The sequence below is a fragment of the Myotis daubentonii genome, chromosome 17 (assembly GCF_963259705.1).
Source record: "Myotis daubentonii chromosome 17, mMyoDau2.1, whole genome shotgun sequence".
NCBI classification, from domain to species: domain Eukaryota; kingdom Metazoa; phylum Chordata; class Mammalia; order Chiroptera; family Vespertilionidae; genus Myotis; species Myotis daubentonii.
Genome location: NC_081856.1, coordinates 43,198,090 through 43,222,932, shown reverse-complemented (window position 1 = coordinate 43,222,932; position 24,843 = coordinate 43,198,090). Strand labels below are relative to the sequence as shown.

The 24,843-nt window shown below is 36.5% G+C and overlaps 1 protein-coding gene across 4 annotated transcripts in view; it reads left to right on the top strand.

Annotated features, from left to right (window-relative positions):
- The window catches only part of VPS13B (vacuolar protein sorting 13 homolog B), a 626,384-nt gene that overhangs the window by 141,761 nt on the left and 459,780 nt on the right, over positions 1 to 24,843 (top strand). For all 4 annotated transcript variants that reach the window (XR_009449565.1, XM_059672116.1, XM_059672115.1 and 1 more), the window contains exons 17-18: positions 14,700 to 14,834; positions 15,601 to 15,774. Coding sequence is in view for 3 of the 4 variants with exons in the window: in XM_059672116.1 (XP_059528099.1) it covers positions 14,700 to 14,834; positions 15,601 to 15,774 (309 nt within the window). In the remaining variant the exon portion in view is untranslated. The remainder of the gene's footprint in view (positions 1 to 14,699; positions 14,835 to 15,600; positions 15,775 to 24,843) is intronic.

Below are 24,843 nucleotides of genomic sequence, written 5' to 3'. Positions count from 1 at the left end.
CTCTTTTTTCTTTGTTAGTCTTCAAAGAAGCTTGTCAACTTTACTGATTGAAAAAAGTTTAAATAAATTTAATTGATTTCTGCTAGCTTTATTATATCCTTACTCTGATTGCTTTGGGTTTACTTTGCTCTTTTTCTGTGCTTTTGAGGTGAGAACCTAGATATTAACTGGAGACTTACTTTTCTAATGTTGCATTTAGTGCTATATAATTTGCTCTCTGCACAGCTTTAGTTGTGTTCTACAAATTTGCTGTGTTGTGTTTTCATTCAGTTCACTGTATGTTTTTTATTTTCCTTGAGAATTACTCTTTGATTTGTGGAATATTTAGATGTGTTTAATTTCAAGTTTTTGGAGTTATTCCTGTTATCTTTTTCTTACTGACTTCTTTTTTTTTTAAAAAAATATATTTTATTGATTTTTTACAGAGAGGAAGAGAGATGGATAGAGAGTTAGAAACATTGATGAGAGAGAAACATCGATCAGCTGCCTCCTGCACATATCCTACTGGGGATGTGCCTGCAACCAAGGTACATGCCCTTGACCGGAATCGAACCTGGGACCTTTCAGTCCGCAGGCCTATGCTCTATCCACTGAGCCAAACCAGTTAGGGATTACTGACTTCTTGTTCTTACTTCTTGTTGGCTACTTAAATATTATTTTGAGTTCCATGTTGTTTTATGTGTAGTTTTTTAAAGTGTATCTTGTGAAGATTTTTAGTATTTGTTTCAGGTTTACATTTCATAAACCTAACTTGTTAGTCTACTGATATTATCATTTTTCCAGTTCAAGTGATGTGTAGAAACAATATGTTTCTTTACCCTCCCTGTTTATAATTGTCGTAAATATTTCATTTATGTATATTTAGAGCCACATCAGACATTATTACTAGTTTTGGTTCAGGATGAGTCATAATTTAGAAAACTCAGGGGAAAAAGAAAAGTCTATCATATTTTTCCTATTTTGGTCTATTCTTTTCTTTCTTTTTTCACCCTCAATATTGCAAAATTCCTTGTTTTATCCTTTCTGCTTAGGGAACTTAACTTTAGCTTTTTTTAAAAGTGTAGATCTGCTACCTAAAAGTTAATTTCTTTTAGACAAACAGTTTCAAACCTGAAAGTTTCACTAAGTTAAATGCTTAACAAAAATTTACAAATTTTCTTAGTTTTCCTTCATGTGAGAATGTCTGGTTTTCCTTTTCAATCCTTAAGGATATTGTCAGCAGTTGTAAAATGTTGTGCCACTCCCTAATGGACTTTATGGTTTCCAGTGAAAAATTTGCTATCAAATTGTTTTTCTTCTGTGGGTAAGTTGTCATTTTTTCTTTTGCCTTTTGAATATTTCTTTCTCGGTTTTTAGTTTTCAGAAGGTTGTCTATAATGTATTTTTATTTTTTTGAGTACTCTGTTTGGGGTTAGCTCAACTTCTTAATCTTCAAGTTTATGTCTGCCAAATTTGGGACGTTTTTTATCTTTATTTCTTCATGTTCTTTTTCAGCCTCCCCTCCCTCCCCCACTCCTTTCTACTCTCCTTGGGGACTCTGATGACATGAATGTTAAATCTTTTGTGCCTCGGCTAGGTAGCTTGGTTGGTTAGAGTGTCATCCAGATATGCAAGGTTACGGGTTCAGTCCCCAGTCAGGGCACATACAAGAAGCAAGCAATGAATGCATAAATAAGTAGAACAGGAAATGGTTCTCTCTGGCTCTCTCATTCTCCCTCCCCCTCTCTCCTCTAAAATTAATAAATAAAATGTTAAAACTATTTTTTGTATGGTCAGACAGGTCCCTGAGATTCTGTTATTTCTCTATAGTTCAGGTTGGATAATTTATAGTGTTCTATTTCCAGTTCAGTGATTTTTTCCTTTGTCTTCTCCATTCTTGTATTGAACCCATCCATTTACTGTCTTTTTTCTTTTATTGCATTTCCTAATTCTAAGATATCTGTTTGGTTCCTTTTTATGGCATCTTTGTTGTCTTCTTCCTATTCCTCTCCCCCTTCTTCTCTTACTATATAGCTTCCTATTTCTTTGCTAAATCTATTTTTTTTTGTTTCAAGCATGCTTATAATTGCTTCTTAAAACATCTTTATGATGGCTGTTTAAAATTCTTTGTCAGTTAGTTCTATCCTTGCCACCTCAGTGGCATCTATCAGTTGCCTTTTTTATTCAGTTTGGGATCTTGATTTTGGTATGACAAGTTTTTTCGATTGAAACCCTGGATATTTTGGATATTATTTTCTGAGACTCTGGATCTTATTTAAACTTTCTGTTTTATCTGGCTTCATCTGATAATGCTTTAATAGTGGAAAAGGGACATGCATGCACCCTTGTTACTGGCAGGTGTGATTAGAAGTCCAGGTTTTCCACTTATCTTCCATTTGTATCCAAGAACCAGCGGGGAATCTGTCCCTTTAATTTCTGACCCAGGGTGGGAATTATGACTCTCATTTTGACACCATTGATACCTCCCTGTACTTTAGTGTTTGGATTGCATCATTACAGGTCCCAGGAGGTATTTGCTGACACCAGGGTGGTGGTGGTGAGGGACTGATTATTGCCAAGGGTTGGTGGAAAATCGTGACTCTGATACCATGCCAGCTGGAAGGCTGAGCTTTGCCTCCTATTGCCAGGTCAGATTAGAACTCCAGGTTTCCTATTCAGCCTTTTTGTATATTACCCAGTCGGGGTGTTGGAGTGCCTTGTTAGAGCATGCCGAAGGTGGAAGTCTAGACTTCTCATTCAACTTTGTTGATGTTGGTGGGGGTGGGACCACAGATTTTCCTGTGTTGTTTGGCTAGAATAGAACAGTTATTGTCTAAAAATGTTCTCTCTTGCTGGGATGCCCCTTCAGGTCCTTGGGCTAGGGAGAAATAGCTTTTGTTGGGACATTTTATGTCTGTACCTGTAGGCCTTTCTAGGGTTGCTAGCTTCTTCAGTTTTAAGTCTGGGATATGCACATTGTGGACCAGTAGTTTTATTGCTAGCTTTACTCTATTGAACGAGTACAAAAAATATTTTACATAAATATTAAAGGCACACTTTAAAATTAAATACCCATTGCATTTTGAAGTTATTTATTACATGTTCTTACAAGCTAGTATCTTTTTTTAAAATTTTTTCTTTATTGATTAAGATACTACATATGTGTCCTTATTCCCCCATCCCCCCCCGCCCCCGTTCCCTAACCACCCCCCCCCCGCCCCCCCGCACCTCCATCACCTCCCACACACATGCCCTCACCCCCCTGGTGTCTGTGCCCATTGGTTAGGCTTATATTCGTGCATACAAGTCCTTTAGTTGATCTCTTTTTAAAGAATTCTCGTGATTGGCCACAAGCTTTAGAACAGAAAATATGAGAATTCTTGTGATCCGTCTGCAATGTGTTAAGCAAAAACAAACCTAGACACCTCAGCACTGTGTCTTTTTTTCAGTCCTGAAGACCCTAACTTTTCTGCCTTCTTTCTGCCTTTCAGCTTCTTCTTATTTTTGACTTATATATATTATTGGGTTTTTAGTTGTAATTAGCATGAGAAATAAGAAAAAGTCTTCTTTGTTTTCTGGAAGTGGAACTAGTTTATTTCTATAATGAACTAAGAAAAGTTGTCTTTTAAAAAAATTTTTAAATTTCTTTTTGATTAGAATAACGGTGAATAATGTGATCTAGAGTAGTCTTCTGTTTGTTAATGCTAACCATACATATATAACACACACATATATTTGCATACAAACATATTTATATACATACATAGCTTAACCATACCTAAGACATGACATCTTTCTCTGAATTTGGCAGTAATAACAGCATTTGTTCTTTAGGGATATGATCTGTCCTGATTGTAAATAATTTAGAGCTTAATTTATGTATAGCTTGCATTACCATTTCGAGTCTTACTCTTCTTGCATATATCTTTTATTTTATTTTGTTATTTAAAATTTTGTTTTAAAAATTAAAGTTATTGGGGTGACTCTGGTCAAATACCATGAGGTATTTGCTGACACCGGCAAATATGTACGTTTGAAGCATAAATTTTTTATGATACATGGTCTGTATATTACAGTTGTGCCCACCATCCAAAGTCAAATAAGAGAGAATTTTATTTTTATATTTGAGTTATTTATTGAAAAAGGTCAGTGTTGTTTTAAATTTATATATATTGAACTCTTTTTATCCTCTTTCATTATATCTATAAGTTTGGCTATTTATACACACCAAAATTAGTAGTTTTTTTTTTGTTTTTGTTGCCCTTGGTGATTCTACCCGTAGTGGTTACAGAGCATTATTTGTCTTTTGTTTTTAATGTGAAATTTTGTTCTATGATGGTATTAAAGTCTCCAAATTTAGTAAGTCAATTTTTAGAGTATATATGAAGTTTTACAAAAATGCTTTTTCTACATTATTGAAAATTTCTATATACTAAAGTTTCTAATATTGTGTTGCTTTCATATAGTTGTGACAGTATTGCATATAGCATTTTATGTTTTATTGTTTGATTTAACACAGGGGTTCTCAAACTTTTTAAACAGGGGGCCAGTTCACTGTCCCTCAGACCGTTGGAGGGCCGGACTATAGTTTAGAAAAAAACTATGAACAAATTCGAATGCACACGGCACATATCCTATTTTGAAGTAAAAGAACAAAAACGGGAACAAATACAATATTTGTATTTGCATGTGGCCCGCGGGCCATAGTTTGAGGACCCCTGATTTAACATCTATAATAATAACAGTGTAATATGCAAATCAACCAAATGAAAAAACAGCAGAACGACTGTCTGGACGACCACACTATGACACGCACTGGCGCCAGGTCAGCCAAGGCGGGTGCAATGCAATTGGTCGAGGGGTGCCACACCATCGCCCCATAATCGCCTTACAGAGGGAGGCCTAGGCCACTGGCCAGCGGGGCGATCAATGGGGTGGAAGGGGGAGAGAAGAATAGTAGCAGTCGATGCGAGCAGCGCCAGGCCAAGGCGGGTGTGGGCAGGGGGCAGGGCCGGCTGCTGGCAGCCCGAGGGAAGCCTGCATCCCGGGTTCCGGCAGCCAGAGGGAATTTCGTGCATTGGGCCTCTAGTTTGTTAATAAATACATTTTGTGTACTTTTACATAAACATCAAGTAACAGGTACCACTCTCCTCTTCTGTGACAGTTAAAGTGTTTTCTGATAATTGCTGATGTAGTTTATATTGCTATGAGCATTTCTCTTTCTTTCTTTTTATATTATTTTAGTTAATTTCCTAGGACTGAATAACTTAGTTATGGATAATAAACTTTAAAAAATAACATATAATATGTATTGATTTCCCAAATCATTCCATGAATATGTAATGCAACTTGTAGGTAATGACTGTTTTAGTAAAGCCTAACAACATTAAATAATATAGATTCTACATGTTTCACTTTTCCTTTAATTCACTTTACTTTAGTTATAGCAAATTTTAACTTTTGTCATATATCCTTTATTACTTGCATTTCTTTTTATGTGAGTTTAATTTTGTATTCTTTACCCTTCACTGATTCATGAATTTATTGAACAAATATCTAAATGCTTTATTAAGTGATTCATTAAGCTCTTAGTGTATTAACGAAATTTTGAAAGTTTCTATAAATTACACCTTTGATTTCTCACTGTTAATATTTCTTTATACTATTAAAATAGAAACACGTTAAAGTGTCAAAGAAGGCCACTTTCTTTGACTTTCATTTGTAACAGTAACTTACCGCAACAGGTTTTGTGCATTAAGCAGTAAGTGATCTTACCCATTATTATTATTACGTTTAGGAAAATGAAACTTGGTGGTATATGGTCCTTTGAGTGAGTGGTGTCTACACCAGCCACCTGCTTGCTATCCTGATTGTGACATTGTGTTTAGGCGGTGACAGTATTCCATGATTGTGAAACATTCTTCCTAGTTTTCTTTGAGCTCACTCCTTGGTCATAGTTTAGGTAGTATTTTCTTCAGACTCCCCAGACTAGTTCAGTCCCTTTCTTCTTTATGTTTCCGTAATACTCGGTACTTCCCATTTTTGGCATTTTTCACACTATCAAGTAGGTACGTATTTATGTAGTTATTGATTTAATGACCAATGTTATTTCTCTCACTAGATTGTGAATTTCTTGAAAGGAGAGCCTGAATTGTTCTTCTTAACTCCACAACCCCAGACTGAGCTTGGTGTACAGTAGTATACAGTAAATACTTAAGTGTTAACTTAAGTAAATGAATAAGTAAGGGAATGAATGAGACATGTGAGTCAAAGTTTGTGCATGCATGAGGAACCAACAGTAGATGATCACCCTCCACAGTGAGAAACAGCCCAGAGTTATAAGCAGTGACCGAAGTAGCAAGATTGAATCTTGGTTGCATGCAGCCAGAGTTCTTACAGTAAAAGTATAGCATGTCAGAGTCAAGGTTTCGTAGTGGTCAGATAATTAACTCGACAATTTTATCTTTTTTAAAAAAATATATTTTATTGATTTTTTACAGAGAGGAAGGGAGAGAGAGAGAGAGTTAGAATCATCGATGAGAGAGCAACATCGATCAGCTGCCTCCTGCACATCTCCTGCTGGGGATGTGCCCGCAACCCAGGTACATGCCCTTCACCGGAATCGAACCTGGTACCTTTCAGTCCGCAGGCTGACGCTCTATCCACTGAGTCAAACCGGCTTCGGTGACAATTTTATCTTGTGGTGGGAGTCAGATTGCCCTATGGCAGAATATGAATTAAACTATGGAAGGAAGAATGATTTTGTCCTGTGCAGAATGAGTGAATGTTGCATTTTTTTTTTTTTTTGGTGTGCCCTTTATCAACTCCCTCGACATACACTCATGCACGGATGCACACGCGTGCACACGCACACATACGTGCGTGCGCGCACACACACACACACACACACACACACAATTTTCCTTAAATTAAAAGATAGTTTTGCCCTTTACTATGACCTCTTTTACTTTGCCAACTAGTCATTTAGCATCCTTATCCACGTTAAATTTTTTTTTAAAAAAAATCTTAACCCCAAGGTGTTTTAAAATAGACACTAGGCTTTCTGTGTATGGTAATTTTAAATGATCTCATTTCATTTTGCCCTAATGCCTACATAGTTGTTTTATTTTTAATTCAGTGACCAAAAGTGATGGCATCCTCTCTCCATTCCCCACTTGGGCTATTAGAATACGTAGTTTAATATAATATGACTTTTGCATAGTTTGGATATTTCCACTAGTGGTTATTACTGAGAATTTAGTTTCATATATTTCCTTCCCATATGTTAAGAAATTACCTTATCCAAGAAGCAGGCACTTTTTTCTAAGCATTTTATTTTTATATTTTATCCAAAGTGTTATTTTTCAAAGTTTATGTATGTGGATAATACTAAATGATACTCACTAGTAATTGGGTGTTATCTTTTATTTCAACTAAAAACTTTTATTTATAGAAAAAAATATCTAATGTTACATCACTTTGTTATTTGTATCACAAAGAAAATTACCGTTCTTTACCTAGTATTATAGCTCTAGAACTAGGGAGAGATATAAAAGGTTTCAGAAGTTATTCTTACAGTATCAGTTTGTAAACAAATTAATAGTTATTCCTTAAATTGTTTTCATCTTTCATTGAAGTCATTGACTGACTTTACTTAATTCATATTTTTTTTTTACCGTATGTGCAGAAACGTAAGTACTTTCTTAATTTGTGCAAGTTTTTTTGCCTTTAAAAAATACTGATGGTATATGAAAAGATTTTCCCCTTCACAGCCACTTTTCTTTTTTATATCACATTATGTAGTGTTTAATCTCCTTCCTCTGTTGCTAATTACTGGATTCTAGAGTAAAAGATATCTTTATCATAATCAAATCTAGCCACTCCTATTTTTTTTAGATGAGGAAACTGAGCTACAGAGGTTTTAAGTCAAAATTTCAGAGCTATTTGATGGCAGAGTTTATACTGAATAGAGGTCTAGTGATTAGTGTATCATTCAGTACATTCCCTCATTACTTTTTAATGTATGTAAACTCAACTTCCCTAATACAAGGTTGTATTGTTTGTAGTAATAGTACCAATAATGAGAATGTACTAGCTAACATTTACTGAATGTTTACATGCCAGATGCTCTCTTAAGGATTACTCTGTAAGGTAGCTCGTGATTTGTACTCACTTTCAAGGAAGCTAACACAGTATTAAGTACATATTGGGGTTTATAATGTGTATAATATCTCTGCATACTCCGCAGTGCTTTACCTAAAAAAAAAAATTCTTGTTGTTTCCTCCTCTACCATGAGTGAAATCATAGGGAGAAGAAAATTCATTAGCTACATTTACTTACTTAAGAAACATATACATAGCATGGCATGACTTCTGTGCCTGGCAGCGTGGCATGGAAACCCTTCCACTACAAACACCTGTGCTCCATAGTGTATAACATTTAATTCTAAGTGACATGCTGAACCTTCAAGAAAGGGGGGAAGATGTCTAAAACAAGGAGGAAACTACAAGAGTGGTAAGCAGGCACTTAAACTTTGTCTATCCTGATGGGCTGTAGCAATCTCGGTTATCAATAGGCTTTGCTTTTAATCACCAAGAAGGGTGTGGGGACAAGAAGTGTGGAATTGGAATGTGGTATACGGATTCTCTAAGCTCTTATCTTTTAAGGACCCTTCTTCTCTCTCTAAAATCAATAAAAACATATTAAAAAAAACAAGTAATAAACTAGGTACTAGAATGTATGGATTTAAACTAAGGTATCTCTTTGCTCATTCTGTCCGTATTAAGCTGAGTCTAGTTGTCTAATATTTATTTGCTATTGTTGATGTTAAAAAAATGTAAAGAGAGAAGCAGATCTGTAGATACATGTTGGTCAGTAAATGCTTGTTGCCTCTCGTTCTACTAGTAGTTACAGCAGTATGCACAGGGATTGCTGAGGTGCAAGTGAGGGTGGAACAGGGGAAGTAAGACTTCGTGTTTTGTTCCTTGTGAATATTTAAAGATGAATTCTGTCACCTAAATATCACTGTGAGCTACATTTTTGAGATTACTTTTTATTTCACGCTATTTATTTTTTTTATTTATTTTTATTTTTTTAAATATATTTTATTGATTTTTTACAGAGAGGAAGGGAGAGAGATAGAGAGTTAGAAACATCGATGAGAGAGAAACATCGATCAGCTGCCTCCTGCACATCCCCTACTGGGGATGTGCCCGCAACCCAGGTACATGCCCTTGACCGGAATTGAACCTGGGACCTTTCAGTCCGCAGGCCAGCGCTCTATCCACTGAGCCAAACCGGTTTTGGCTTCACGCTATTTAATTAATTATAGTTCAATGGTTAGATTTTATATTCTGTTGATAATATTACATGATTTTTTTTATTACCCTGATAATTTGGCTTAACTCAATCTTAGAATGTCACTTCATTTACTTTTTCATGTTAAAAACAATGAAATCATCATTATAAACAATGTTAACAAAACAAACACTACCTTTTTCATTTTTTGTGTCCTGTTTGCTTGTGTTAGAGGGAGCCATTTGTAATCTTTGTCATCTACTGAGTCTTGGAACCAACCAGCTTTCTTGGTATACCTTGTATTTTCTTGCCTAGCCAGTTACTTTTGTTTAGACTTACACTTTATTTTTATGTGATAAATCTTCCTCTCAGTTTACTTTCTCCATTTATTCTTCCCATGAAAGAATAATGCCTACCTCTTACTATATTATCAATCATTTGGAAGCACTTTTCTGTTGTTATTTTGGGTAACGCTCCTTAACAACTCTAAATGGCTATCACTTCAGTGCATTTTGGTGTTTTCTTTTAATCCTTACCCGAGGAAGCTATTTTTCCATTGACTTTTAGGGGGAGTGGAAGGGAGGGAGGGAGTGGAGAGAGATAGAGAAAGAGAGGGAGGGAGGGAGATAGACAGATATCTTTGTGAGAGAAACACATCCATTGGATCCATTTGTTGTCTCTCACACTGTCTGAAACTCTAAACACTGAACAACACTGTCCAGGGCTTCAGTGCATTTAAAAAAATAATTTATTTCTTCCTTCTTTCAGAAACCTTTATGGTTGGTTCACTGTCTTATTATTTTTGTGTATCTAGTGTGTGTTCTGCTTGCTCAGGTGTCCTAAATGATGTTTTGTTTCATTTTATTAAATTTCTAGATGCCTGGTGCACAAAATTCATGCACTCGGGGGGGGGGTGTCCCTCAACTTGGCCTGCGCCCTCTCACAGTCTGGGAGCCCTCAGGGGATGTCCGACTGCTGCAGAGGTGGGAGAGGCTCCTGCCACTGCCACTGCGCTCACCAGCCGTTAGCCTGGCTTCTGGCTGAATGGTGCACCCTCTTTGGGAGCACATTGACCACCAGGGGCCAGCTCCTGCATTGAGCATCGGCCCTCTGGTGGTCAGTGCATGTCATAGTGACTGGTCGATTGTCTGGTCCTGGTGGTCAGTGCTTGTCATAGCGAGCGGTTGCGTGCCCTTAGCATACCATGAGCATATTACGTTTTGATTGGTTGAATGGATGAATGGACAACCGGACATATAGCATATTAGGCTTTTATTATATAGGATATAGGACAATAAGGCTTGTAACAAAAAGAGTAGTCCTCTGGGCCCTTATCTTCATCATTTTTTTTTTTTTAGAGGCAGTTATTTTTCGTTTATTCTTTGATATTTCCCTCTAAATAAAATCCATATACACTTTTTGATTATTTTTACTAACTTATTTTTTGTTGTTTTTGGGGGATAATCATTTATTAGTATCTCTGTTTTGTTTTTCTTGAATTTGCCACTTTTCAGTGAGAAACCCTTCTGTTTCCTTTCTGGAGTTTATGTGACTCAGAGTTCTTAGGACTAAAAGAAAAGGAGTTCTCATCCCATACATATGCTCTTTATAGATTTTTAGACAATCTCCTTTTTTAGCATGGTCCCTCTGGTCCAAAATTCTTCTGGTTTAATCTCTCCAGAGTAAACCCTTCAGCCTTTTACCGGGACGAATGTAGGTTCTCACTTGCACGCCTGCGTGAGGTAAGGGAAAGGCTCTGTCGTCATTCGATAGACTCTCAGTCACTCATCTTTTTGGCCTCATCTGCATTCTTGTCCTCTAAACTGCCTGGTTCCTTTAATTCTCTTACCATGGCTTATTGCAGATCTACTTGCTTCTTACTGTAATTACCTGTGGCCACTTTTCTTTGTGATTGTCATCAGTTCATCGTTTAAATTATAGGTAATAATAACAGGAGGATAATATTAAAGCAGTTCACAACAAAATTGAGGGAAGGTACAGAAGTTTTCCATATACCTTCTGCCTCCATTCCTGCATAGCATCCCCCAGTATCAGCAACCCCCACGGAGTGGTACATTTGTTAGAATTGACGAACCTCCATTGACACATCATAATCACCCAAAGTCCATTGTTTACATCACCAAGATTATTTTTTACTAGCATCTTTTCTCCATTGTTGAAGTCTATAAAGATATAACTATATTTTTTAAAAATCTAGGCTTGTGGCATTAAAAACAAAGTATAAAGAGGCTTTTCTTAAGGAGAAATTATGCATAATTAAAATATCTGAGAAATGTAGTGATCATAAAAATGTGAACTAAATTCTTAATAGTGATAGTCTAAACCAAGATACTTTTGTGTAGGTTTATGAGAACATGAGATTTTTATTTTTTTATTTTATTTTATTTTATTTTTTTTAAATATATTTTATTGATTTTTTACAGAGAGGAAGGGAGAGAGATAGAGAGTTAGAAACATCGATGAGAGAGAAACATCAATCAGCTGCCTCCTGCACATCTCCCACTGGGGATATGCCCGCAACCCAGGTACATGCCCCTGACCGGAATCGAACCTGGGACCTTTCAGTCCACAGGCCGACGCTCTATCCACTGAGCCAAACCGGTTTCGGCGAACATGAGATTTTTATTAGGAGAGGTTTTAGGCATCTTCTTCTGATTGGAGTCTTACATGTAACGTGTTAAATATTTAAAAAGACCTACCATTTTTGATTCATGGTAGAGTCCTAAACTTGAGTAAACTGTGGAAGCAGCAGTTGTATAAAATAATTTGAAAAATTGATATTAGCCTGTTTCTATTCTTTTGCTTTTGCATTTTCCAGAAACTCATTTTTTTGTTTCAGTTCCGAACACCATCAGGAACTCTTGAGAGTATCTTTCAGGCACTCTCGTCTGCTGACCACTATCTTGGTTGTTTATATTTCTTGAAAAATTAGCACAAAACAAGAGTCTGACTGTGCAGACTTGAGAGCTAGGGGAGGGTATTATTCCATTTTGTATCCTTCTCATCGTCTAACATAATGATTGGAGTAAATTGCCCACTGATTATAACTTCCTGCAACCGCAGATGATGTTCAATATGTAAGGTAGCTCAGCTTCCTTTGTAAGGACAGATGTGATCCAGGCTTTGCCACTTTCCTTATTTCTCTTAGACTTGGTTTTTCCCATATGTAAATGGAACAGTAATAATAACTATTCCATTTTTCAGGGAAGGGGATAATGAATAAATAAACTAGGCACAGTGAATACACTTAGTAAGTACTCAGCGAATGTTAGGTGCCATAATAACTATTATTATTGCCACTACTGTTACTGCTATGTTATACAAATATTGTTGACATCACTTAATTTTCTGAGATGCTGCTGCTTAAGTTTTTTGTTAAGGCTTTGAAAATGTGATAAAAATAATGATAAAATCAGAAAAATACATAACATTTTAGAAACCTGTTCTGAGGATAGTAAATATCACTTCAAATGGAAACAATACAGGTGGTGAATATTGGAAAATAACAACCAATCAATACATGTTTATATAATAGCCAATTAGAAATTAGTAAATTAATAGTTGCTGCTGAAGTAGGAGTTAGTATGTAAGAAAGTATTTCTTGACCTGTTGTCCTTTAACCATTTTCATATCAAATAGTGTATTAATTAAACTGCAGATTCCTGGGCCACATCTTAGGAAGATTCTTGGAGGATCATGGGGCTTATTGAACACACTAAAGTTTGAGAAAAAGATTTCAAAATAATCTTTATATATAAAAGCCTAAGCAACTAAACAACTGGAACCACCGGTCGCTATGATGCACACTGACCACCAGAGGGCAGACACTCAGTGCAGGAACTGCCCCCTGGTGGTCATGCACTCCCACAGTGGGAGTGCCGCTCAGCTGAGACCCATCCCGCTGGCCCCCAGTCTGGCAGCAGCCACTCACTCCCTCAGCAGTCCTGCAGGTCCAATCTCTGGAAAACTGGCCAGTGCCACTGGCACTATCCTGACAGTGCTGTTGGCTTCCTGGAAGTAGGCCTCAGGCAACATGGCTGCTTCCACTCCCTAGATACTCTGCAAGGAAGAAGCAATATAAAAGCAACCGCCTGGTGGCTCTTGACAACTGGCATGAATGTCAGGGATGGATCCAGATCAGGGCTGGCAAGGGCGTCCCACCGTCCGCCTGGAGGGCTGATTGCATCCAGGTCCCCCGAGCCCTCCAACCCCCCAACCCACCCGTGCATGAATTCCTGCACTGTGCCTCTAGTGTTTAATATATTTATCATAGAAAATTTTGTTTTCTTAATCATAGTTAGTTCTGCTTAAATAAGTTTCAAATACGAAGGATAGTATACATTTGATCAAAATGTGAAATAGGGAAATTATGTTGGTAGGTATTTGTGAATATCGGCAAAATGATTGGTAAAGTCTTCTGTGATGGGATCAAGTTGTATTTAAACACTTTCACTAACTATAGGACTTTGAGTAAAAATTACTTAACCCCTCTATGCTGTTGAATAGCAATCTGAAAATGAGGATAATAAACATTTTTATAATGGGCCTGTTATGAGGATAAAATGAGATAACGTACATGACACATAAATCCTCAGTAATGTTAGTTGATTAGAGTTCATCCTCAGCATTATCATTGTAGTAGTCTGCAATATTGTCAGAATAATGTTCTTGAAGAGTCTCTGCCTGATTAATTTCACCTACCCTTCTGGGCCAAAATGAGTTTCTCCCATTTTGAATTGTTTTCTCTATCATTTACTTCATGGTAATTATTCCCTTCTGTGCTTTTATGCCCTTTAGCAAGTAGCACATAGTAGAGATGTTAATATCCACTTTTTTTGTTAATTAATATAGAATACTTTTTCTTTCTTTTATATATATTTTGTATGTTAATTTTGTTTATAAGCTAATGCATTTTAACTTTGGAGCTGTTTTGAGCTATCTTATTTCTCTTTCCTCACCCTACCTGACCAAGATAATTTGAAGAGGTCTGTTTACTCTGGAAGTTTCCTGTTTAAATTAAATGTCTCTGCCTAAATGAAACTAAATTCATAAGTTAAATTTGCTTCAAAACTGAAAATCTTACCTATATTCTAAAGCCAAATATGATTTTCAACATCTTCTGTTTTTTTAAAAAAATATTTGCTTAAACTACTTACTTTATTTTTTGAGCTTGACTAATCAAGAACTGACTATGCGAATATAGTTATGAGAGTTCAGACCATTTATTTTAAAATTTCATCCTTTTACCTCCTAAACACTAAACTATGAAACCTACTAAATATACTGTATGAACATCTGAGGTAGATAATTAAAGTATAATTAAGTTTAAATGCCTTAGTGAAGGAGTATAAAAATTATTTAAATTCAATCGGCTAGTACATTTGCAGTTTTCTTTTATTAGGTGTGAAATCTAAGAATCCCCTGCCAACTCTTGAGGGCTCAATCCAGAATGTTGAATTGAAGTACTGCAGCACATCATTGGTCAAATGTGCCTCTGGGACCGTGGGATCAATAAAAATTTGTGCCAAAGCCCCAGGTATGTGCAGCTGGACCGTGTAAAACTTTATTGCCTGTATAGGAGAATTGGCCTTACATTTTACAAGGAGCGTTACTGAAACAAGAATTTACTCATTGTTCCTATGAATCAGAGGTTTTAAATTTTTTTATTTTACTTAAAATTTTTTATTAATTGTGCCAAGATGATACCTGTTAACTTTAATAAATTAAGTTTTATTTAAGGAAAAAGTTTTAAGAATGGTTATAAGGGAGAAAAATTAAAGGAAAGTTTATTCTTATACTTTTGGGAAAAATAGTAAGTACAGATATATATGACATTAAAATTAAATTAAAATGTTGTTAGTATAATAAAATTAAGTAGAAAATCCAGTTGTTTTTCTATTTAAGGTTGTAATTGACTTCACTTTCCTATCAGTACTTTACTTCATAATATTTCCCTTAAATTATTTGTCATTTAATTTTTTTCAGTACAAGCTAAATTTGTAGGTAAGTTTAAAGATAAGGTACAGATTCCATTGAATATTTGAAGCATTGTGTGTTCAAGTTGTTTTCTTTTATAAGTTTTTCTAAACATGTTTTACATTGATTAGCTAAATATGAAAATGTATTTTTAAAAGAATTAAACATGCTTTTAATTTTATAATTTTTAATATAACTACATGTACACTTAAAATTACCAAATATAGTTGAAATGTTATAATGTTAGTATATTTTAAGATAAGCATCCTCAAGCTACTCCTATATTTTATTTGATAAGATTTTTTTTCATTAATGTTTCTGTTCAGGTGAGAGTGGAAAAGAGAAATTGATTCCATTGCTTCAAGGTCCTTCTGACACTAAAGACCTTCATAGCAGCAAGTGGCTCAATGAGAGTAGGAAGCCAGAATCTCTCTTAGCTCCAGATTTGATAGCCTTTACAGTGCAAGTTCCCCAGTATATGGACTACTGCCACAACTCTGGTGAGTACAAACTTATCTTTATTCTTTTAGTTGTGTTTTTTTTTTAAATTACGACTTTTAAAATTAGACTTATAAAAACATTTGTGTTCATTGTACTCTCTGCAGTTGTACTCTTTAAAAATACAAATGAAGTATTTTTGTATCATCTTCGATAAATAATGTGTAGAAGCAATAACGATTTTATTTTATATGAGAGAATTCAGTTGTATGAATAGCAAACTTAGAATTCATACTACTAAATCCAACTGAGTTTTAAAATATACCAAGTAATAGGTAGAAAAGAGTAAAAGAAATATAAAACACTGGAAAGAGAAACCACTTTTCATGGGTTAGTAGTACTTTGTTACCCACAGTTTGCCATGTTAAAATTAGGTGTTTGCGATTCCTGTAGCTTTGCAAAAAGGAAAGATGTTGATGGTGGAACCAAGAAAAAACTCAGAGGTCAAGATCTTATTTCTTGAGTTATATTCTTCTCTGGAAGCACTTTGCCTGTAATCTACTTCATTTTATTCAACACCATAATAGCAGAGCCACACTTTTCGTGTAGAGAGGAGATATCAGAAAGGTCAACAAAAACTGCAGGAAAAAAAAAAAAGACATGGTTACCTGAGACCAATATCAGCAGTATTCACACTAATAAAAGAGAAAAATGCAAATTGACCTTATCTCCATGATGCCCATCAGCCAATCAGGAGTGAGTATACAAATTAACCCAACAAAGATGGCGGGTTAATTTGCATATGCAGGTGCCAAGCGGCCGGGGGCAGGGCGGGATGCTTGCATTGTCGCCATGGTGCAGGCGTTCCACATTGCCCCAGCTGCTTGGGGCCTCTGGGCAGCCTGGGAAGGCACAAGGGTGTCTCTGGGCGAGAGGAAAGGCAGGAAGGTGCCTCCGGCTGTAGCGAAGGCAGGGCCGGCAGCCAGGGGAAGGAAGGCCTATCCTTGCACGAATCTTCATGCATCGGGCCTCTAGTGTGGTTAATACAGTCAAGGTGGTCACTCACTGAGGCTAGAAATAAGATAGCTATCTATAGATTTCTTAAAAGGATAGGGGGTCTGAAATTTTTCTTTAGAATTAACTGGCCAAGTGAGGAAATGGTTTAGAATAGTTGCCTAAGAGTAAAGTTCTGTTAACATTAACAGGTATTATAACTTACAGGAAACATGTTAAACATTAATGTACTAAGTTCAAAGTAGAAACCATGAAAAGATTTGTAATTAACTGACTAGACAGAGGCTAAATGGATATTCAAATATTCAAAGTGTTGCACAAGTGCATATACACAGGGATACAGAAAACATTTGAAAGATGAATATTGTTACAGTAGCATTTACAGCTGAATGGCATCCACATTAGAAACTGGACATATTATTTGAAAGGCAAGTCTGAGGACCCACTGTCAACAGGCTGCTAAAGACACAATCCTCAAAAAGAACTTACCAGCCTGATGAGAATAGGTATAGAATTCTAAGGAAAAAATGTGAGGATGAGGCAAAGACCAAACTAAGAATATGGTTACGGGTAAGGTTTTATCAATTTTTTAAAACAGGGTTTGGTAAACATTTTAATTTTAATAAAGGGCCAAATGACTATTAGAATTTGTGGACCATAACCTATCTCAGCAACTCAGTTCCGATGTTACATCACAAAAATAGCCATAGATAGTATGTTAATAAATGGGTGTGACTGTGTTCTAAGAAAACTTTAATTCCCCAAAACTGGAGGGGGCCCTGGCCAGGTGGCTCAGTTGGTCGGAGCATCATCCCATGGACCAAAAGATTGCGGGTTGGATTCTCGGTCAGGGCCAGTATGCAAGACAACCGATGTTTCTCTCTCTCTCTCTCTCTCTCTCTCTCCCTCCCTCTCTCTCTCTCTCTCTCTCTCTCATCAATAAAAACATATCCTTAGGTGAGGATTAAAAAATATATATATTAGAAAAAACTGGAGGGTGGGCCAAATTTAGCCTGTGTGAGTTAGTTACCTCCTGTTTTAAAGAGAAGAGATTTGTGGTTAAATAAACATCACAGTTTGTTAATGCCTATTTAATAGTGTTCCTTAAATATGCTATCTGATAAACTTTATGTAATTATTCATATAGTAATTTTTGATAGGTTTTGTTTTCAAATCATCATATCATTGAAATGTTATTGAAATGACCAGATCACATGGTTAGAATTTTGATATCTAAGAAGGGAGTAAGCTTGTTTATGTCTACCACATACTCTTAAGTTGGAGAGGAACTCTGTGTTTATTGTTTTGCCATATACAGTTAGAATGGATCAATGTGTAAACTTACTTAAATAATAACCTGATATTTCTCATAACAATATTTATATTCTTTGTAATTTAAATGAATTTATGGATTCACCAAAATGTTGCATTTCTAATCTATTATATAGGTCTAAAAGTAAACTATTATAAAAAATTCTACTTGTGATATTTCTAGGGTAAAGTTTTACAGTTTTTTCTTGCTATTGAGGAATTTACCTAGTCTTCAACATTTATGTTTAGTAATATGTTTATGGATTTATGTGTAAAATTTTAATGTGATCATGTATTTGGTGCTTTGAAAATATTCCCTTGGGTATGTTTTAATCCTAAAATGTAATATGTTTTTATTTAAACTACATTCCCCTATTTTATTTAGGGCAATTTTTAAATTTAAATTTTCCATTCACCTTGGTACTGCCACCCACATTCATGGCTTAGGTATTTATGATATGGTTTTGAGAGAGCTCATAAACATTAATTTTTAAAGTCAGTTTAAAAATACTATTGAATAATCTTATGTTCCTGTAATAAGATTTAAATTAGAGGTGTGTGTGCGTGTGTATATATATATATCTGATATTACAGACAAATCATAAATAAATATTAAATGAAGAAATAATTCATTAATAATTTGTCAAGCCTTTACTGAAATATCACTCTTTCAGCAAGTATTTTCCTGGCTTGTATTATACATTTTTTTCTGTTTTTCTTACACACATGTGCATGCACGCACGCATAGAAATGTCTTATTTCCCTGCTCTTCTTTAGTTTTTCTGAGTACTTATTGAGAGAGGGAGGGAGAGAGGGTGGGAGAGAGAGAGAGAGACAGACATTGATGGGTTACCTTCTCATATGAGCCCTGACCAAGTATTAGACCTGCAACCTAGGTTTGTGCCTTGACTGGGAATCAAACCTGCAACCTGTCAGTGTATGATGCTACTATGAACTGGCCAGGGCTGCTTTTATTTTTTTCTTATGCTATTGGAATTTATGCGTCATTTAGTCAGGAGTTTTTGTCTTTTTTGGTCACTGCTGTATTCCTAGTATCTAAAACCATCCACATATAGTATGCTATCAACAAATATTTAATGAATGGATGAGCAAGCAAGTGATAATTACATATCCTTTTTTTTTTTTTTTTTTTTTTTTTGAGGCTGGAACACCTAAGGGAAATGATGTAGGGATCTTCCCTAATGTTTTGTTTTTTTTTAATTTTTATTTTTTAAATATATATATATTTTATTGATTTTTTTACAGAGAGGAAGGGAGAGAGATAGAGAGTTAGAAACATCGATGAGAGAGAAACATCGATCAGCTGCCTCCTGCACATCTCCTACTGGGGATATGCCCGCAACCCAGGTACATGCCCTTGACCGGAATCGAACCTGGGACCTTTCAGTCTGCAGGCCGACGCTCTATCCACTGAGCCAAACCGGTTTCGGCCCTAATGTTTTTTAAAAAAGATTCTGGGTAGTTAAATTCTAGGCGAAATATAATTAAAGAGAAGTACAAGTAATCTCTGCTGATTCCTTCACAGACAGACAGAAATCCAGGTGAGGTTGTTAATGAACTTTCCCCTTAGATTTATAGAATTTCCATGAGAGGTATTTGAATGTAGAATAGTAAGTGTATTTTACAGGAGCCTTATGATCACTCTAAAGGGCTTCCTCCTGTCAAGCCATGATGTGTGCAAGACAGCTGTCTTCGTTCATATGCTTCCAAATTGAGGGCATTGTCAAACTGGGAGCCAGCTATAGAAGTCAATTAGGATGTGAGTTTTGAGAGTAGCTTAGTTAGGATAAAGAGGCAGAGTTTTTTACTCTGACTTCAGAATGTAAGGGAATGGACAACTTTATAAATATGAATTAGGTTTTTATGTGACAGAAAAAATATTCATGGTATCAGTGAAACTCATTGTAAAAATAGTACTTTTATAATTTAAAAATTACTGTCATATGCATTCTTATATCTGTTTACAAAACAAGACTGTATTTAGCACAGCAAATGTAATTTGTGTCTTACAGAGGAGGAAAATTAGAGGCCTAGAAATTGTACAAGTACCTAGCCTGTCAGACTCTGAACTTGAACCTGGGGCTTCTAACCATATACCATTTTCCCGCTGCCCTAGGCTATTTATATTTATCATATAACCTTTGGCTCCACATTGCTGAACATGGCATCCCCCAGCTTTGAAAGTCCTGAACTTTAAGGAGCTCCTTTCTTACTTCATATTAAGCATCATCTGAAGAGCCACATTTTCATGGTTTCACAGCACTGCTTTCTCTCCAGTGTCTCAGCAACTCCCTTTGCACTTTTCCCTCTTTCACCCTTCATTGTGTTCTCTGCTCCTCTGACTGATTGCCTCGAAGTGGCTAAAGTCTCTGTGGGGTCTAGAGTGCCAGCCCACATTCTGTATTCATGTTAGTATGGACAGGAGCCATTCAGTACACTTCTGTTTCTTACATTTGTGTAGATGTTAGGGGTCACATTGAGAAACTAGATGCTTCCTTGGCTCCTTCAGAGGTAGAAGAACTTGGTGACTGTAACTGATGTATGTAAACTATTTTAAGGTGAGTTCTAAACATTTTTCTTATTTTATCTTTTAAATATAGACTTTGACTCTTCTTCATATACTGTACTTGCCTATGATTTATAACAGGTTCTGCTTGTTAAAAAGTTCTGAGTCTGTTAATGCTGGTATCTATATATATAAAAGCCTAAGCGACCGAACGACCGTTTGACTGGTCGCTATGATGCACACTGACCACCATGGGGCAGACGCTCAAAGCAGGAGCTGCCCCCTGCTGGTCAGTGTGCTCCCACAGTGGGAACGCCGCTCAGCTGACTGACGGGCACCAGACGCTGGGCTCACGGCTGGCAAGCGCAGCTGCGGCAGTGTGAGCCTCTCCTGCCTCCACGGCAGCACACTACCAAGCCAAGGCGGCAGTCGACATCCCCTGAGGCGTCCTGGATTGTGAGAGGGCACAGGCCAGGCTGAGAGACCCCACCAGTGCATGAATCTGTGCACCAGACCTCTAGTTAATGTATAAATAAATTTTGGGGTGTCTGCTATTTAGGAATATAAAATGATTACAAAGTCCTGTAAACTTAGAATAAAGGAAGTTAGAAGTCATCCATTTTAATTTCCTAGTCAGTGTTGAGTCCTCTTTATGTGTCTTCCTTGCTCCATGTGCTTCAGATAGCTTGGTCTTGTTTTAGTTTCTCAGTGGTGACTATGCTTTTGCGTATGCTGTTTTCTCTGTCTGGGATTCTCACAACTCTCCTTACTCTTTCCCTTTATACCCATTTAAATCAGTCTTAAGATCCTAGCTCAAGGACTACCTCTTCAGGGAAACCTTCGCTAATGTGCCTTTCTCCTCTCCCCAGCAACAAATTTGAGTAAGTGCCTCCGTTACATCCATTTTCATAGTTCACTATACTTTCATAACACTTAATGATAGTGTATATTTATATAGTTGTGTGATTTGAATGCTGTCTGTCTTCATCATTTGACAGTGGGTCCTGTGAGGGCAGAGTTAGTCATTATCTCCAGGGCCTAGACCAGCAGTTCTCAACCTGTGGGTCGCGACCCCTTTGGGGTTGAACGATCCTTTCACAGGGGTCGCCTAAGACTATCGGATAACACATATATAATTACATATTGTTCTTGTGATTAATTACTATGCTTTAATCTTGTTCAATTTGTAACAATGAAAATACATCCTGCATATCAGATATTTACATTATGATTCATAACAGTAGCAAAATCACAGTTACGAAGTAGCAACGAAAATAATTTTATGGTCTACGGCCATACCACCCTGAACGCGCCCGATCTCGTCTGAAAATAATTTTATGGTTGGGGGTCACCACAACATGAGGAACTATATTAAAGGGTTGCGGCATTAGGAAGGTTGAGAACCACTGGCCTAGACATTACTTGGCTTGAGAGATCATTTGTTGAATGAATGAATGTATTGACAGATAAATATTATGTTCTTAATACACTGTAACCTCCTTCCTTTTTCTGTCCCTATGTTTCTTCCTCCTTTTGTTATCAGTGGAAGTGGAGTTCTTGGAGTGCCAAGAAGAGAAGAATTTCTTGAGGCCCCCACGGGATGATAGGGCTTTGTGGAAAGCTTTATTGATATGTAAAATTACGGAGTTTCCCTCCAGCATCCCATCTCTATCCATCTCAGTGTGGAAGAAGTCCAGTCTTGTCTTCAGCAGAATTGAGGCCACTGCCCAGAATTTCTGTTACATATTAGAGTAGAGTCCAGTCCAGCATCTGGTTGGCTTAGCTTGTGTTCCCAGCTGCAGTCCATTGTGTGTGGGGTCCCCATGGCCATGGGCCATTTGTCTGCTTAAAGCCACGTGGCCCTGGAGGCAAGTGCTCTGGTGAGTGCAGGTCACGGAGCAAGAGAGAAAAGGGAACAAGGCGCACGGGAACTCTTTGTCTGGGCCTCTTAACCTTCCAAGATTTCACGAGCTTGCAATGGCTCCACCCTTCTAGTCTACCCATTGATTCCCAGGCTAGACTGATAGGAAAGTGCCTTCCTGTATCATCCCTACTTTACTGTGCATGCACCCATCTCCCCTTTTGTTTGATCTCTTCCCCCAGTGATCCGCAGGGAATGAACTAGTGGTTCCCTGGGGAGTATGAAGCTGTAGCTTCCTTTTGAAGCTGCACAGATGACCATGCTTATCATGTGTAGCCTCCCCTTTGCTCTCTTCCTGTTATTAAAATTAACTGGCTAATTATGACAATAATACTTTTACTTCTTCTGTGTATTTCTATCATTGGAGAGAATATCTACCAGTGTCTAGGGATCAATAGTTCATATTCTATTGAATCCTCTGTTCATTGGACTATAACTGTCATTTTTTTAGTCTGGTTTTAGTCCTAAAAGTGACATGAAATAATTGATCAGCTCTAAATATACCCTACAAAATCCATTATTATCTTATCTTTCTTAACTTTCTCAGTATTCATCCTCGTTAGTCTTTGGCATTTATCGTATGACCATACCCTTTCGGTTGCAGCCTTAGTCTCTTGGCTTTCAGGTACTGAGACAACTCTCTGTAAGTCTTCCATGTTTTTGCTTATCTTGTGAGTGGAACTGCTCATACCCTTTGTTCTGGACTGTCACTTCAAGGATGTTTGTGTTTGTGTTGACAGTCTTGGAAGATAGAACTGGTACCTCCCTTTGAAGGCAATGGAAGGCATGCTTACTGCCCATTATAACAGATTAGGTTTCTCAATTCAGGGTTCATTTCTTATCATGCATCCCACTGCATGTGCAGTCATCCATCTGGATACATTTTTGTTGTCATCTCTGTGGAACTTGGGGATAAAGGAGACTGAAGCAAATGATGTTGATAGCCATGTTGTATGCTGTGTTGTGAGTAATGCAGTCCTTTGACTTAGGAGTCTCCGATCTTCTACAGCATTCAAGACATAGTTGTAGGGTAAAATCTTAGGCTCAGAATTTTTGACACCAGAACAATGTAGTTTCCTTGCTGAATTACCCCCATTTCTCACCTCAAATATGTTTCTTTTGTGCGTTAAATATTGGTTCTTTCCAAGATTGATTATGCATTGGTCCTCACCTTCCTATTTGGATTATATACTCTCCTATTTTCAGCAACCAACCATTTTCCTTTGAGATACAGACTCCAAATGTCAACCACCTCTATATCCCTATGTATATTTTAATGGTGCCTAGTTCATTTATAACTAAACTCAATATAATTCCCCCACTCCATTTTATACTCCATTATTCGCTTATTTCAATTAGTGGTACCATTAAAAACTTCTCTCTTAGTGCTATCAGTTTCAGCACTAGCTCAATTCTCCTTCTTTCTTGCTGCATGTGGTAGATGTTCCACAAAATATTTTCTTTTTTAAATTTAAATAGGTATAAATATATTAAATTTATTTTAGTCATTTCCCATATGATTTGTCTTCAGATTCACTGTCATACTGATTACTTCCACTACTTACTTGAAAATGTCTCTTTTAAAATTTAATGCAATCCAACACAAAGTACAAAGTTTATTTCTCAGGGAAGATTAGTATAGTGAACTTGTATTTAGTTACTATTTGTCTTGAATTTATGTGTCACTGGAAGCCAGAGTTTTTTCCCTCACATAAAATACTCTAAAGACAGCTTTCCCTATTTTATATGTCTACATGAGTTTATGAATTTGCTTGAAGAATTTTACACTTCCATGAAATTTCATCTAATATATTTTGGTCCACTGTTAATAAAAATATAGCTTTTAAAGTATGTTTTTGGCTTATACAAGTTGCTTGTATGAGAACAATGAGATGAATATGCTATTTTGATTTTAATGTATAAAAACCAAAATATTTCTAAGATTAAAAAAAAAAGAATTATGTGATGATTATGATATTATCAAATAATGGAAAACAAGTGTTCCTCCTAGATTGTCATCCTATATAATAATCCTATATAATAAAAGGCTAATACACAAATTGTCCCCTCGACCTGGAGTTCGACTAGGGGGTGGGCCAGCAGGACCCCACCCATGCATGAATTTGTGCACTGGGCCTCTAGTTTAAATATAATATAGTTTAAGCCCATCTTTCTATTTCCCATTATAGCTAGTTTTAGAAATAACGTTTTTAACTTTAGTAGATTGACCTATTAAAAGTTATTACAATATTTACTGATTAAATATAGGCAACTTTTGATCATTGTTGTTGAAAGGAAAGTCACTATTACAGTTCTAGTCTCTGAAAATTCATAGTTAAATTGGTGGTGGGGGAGGAG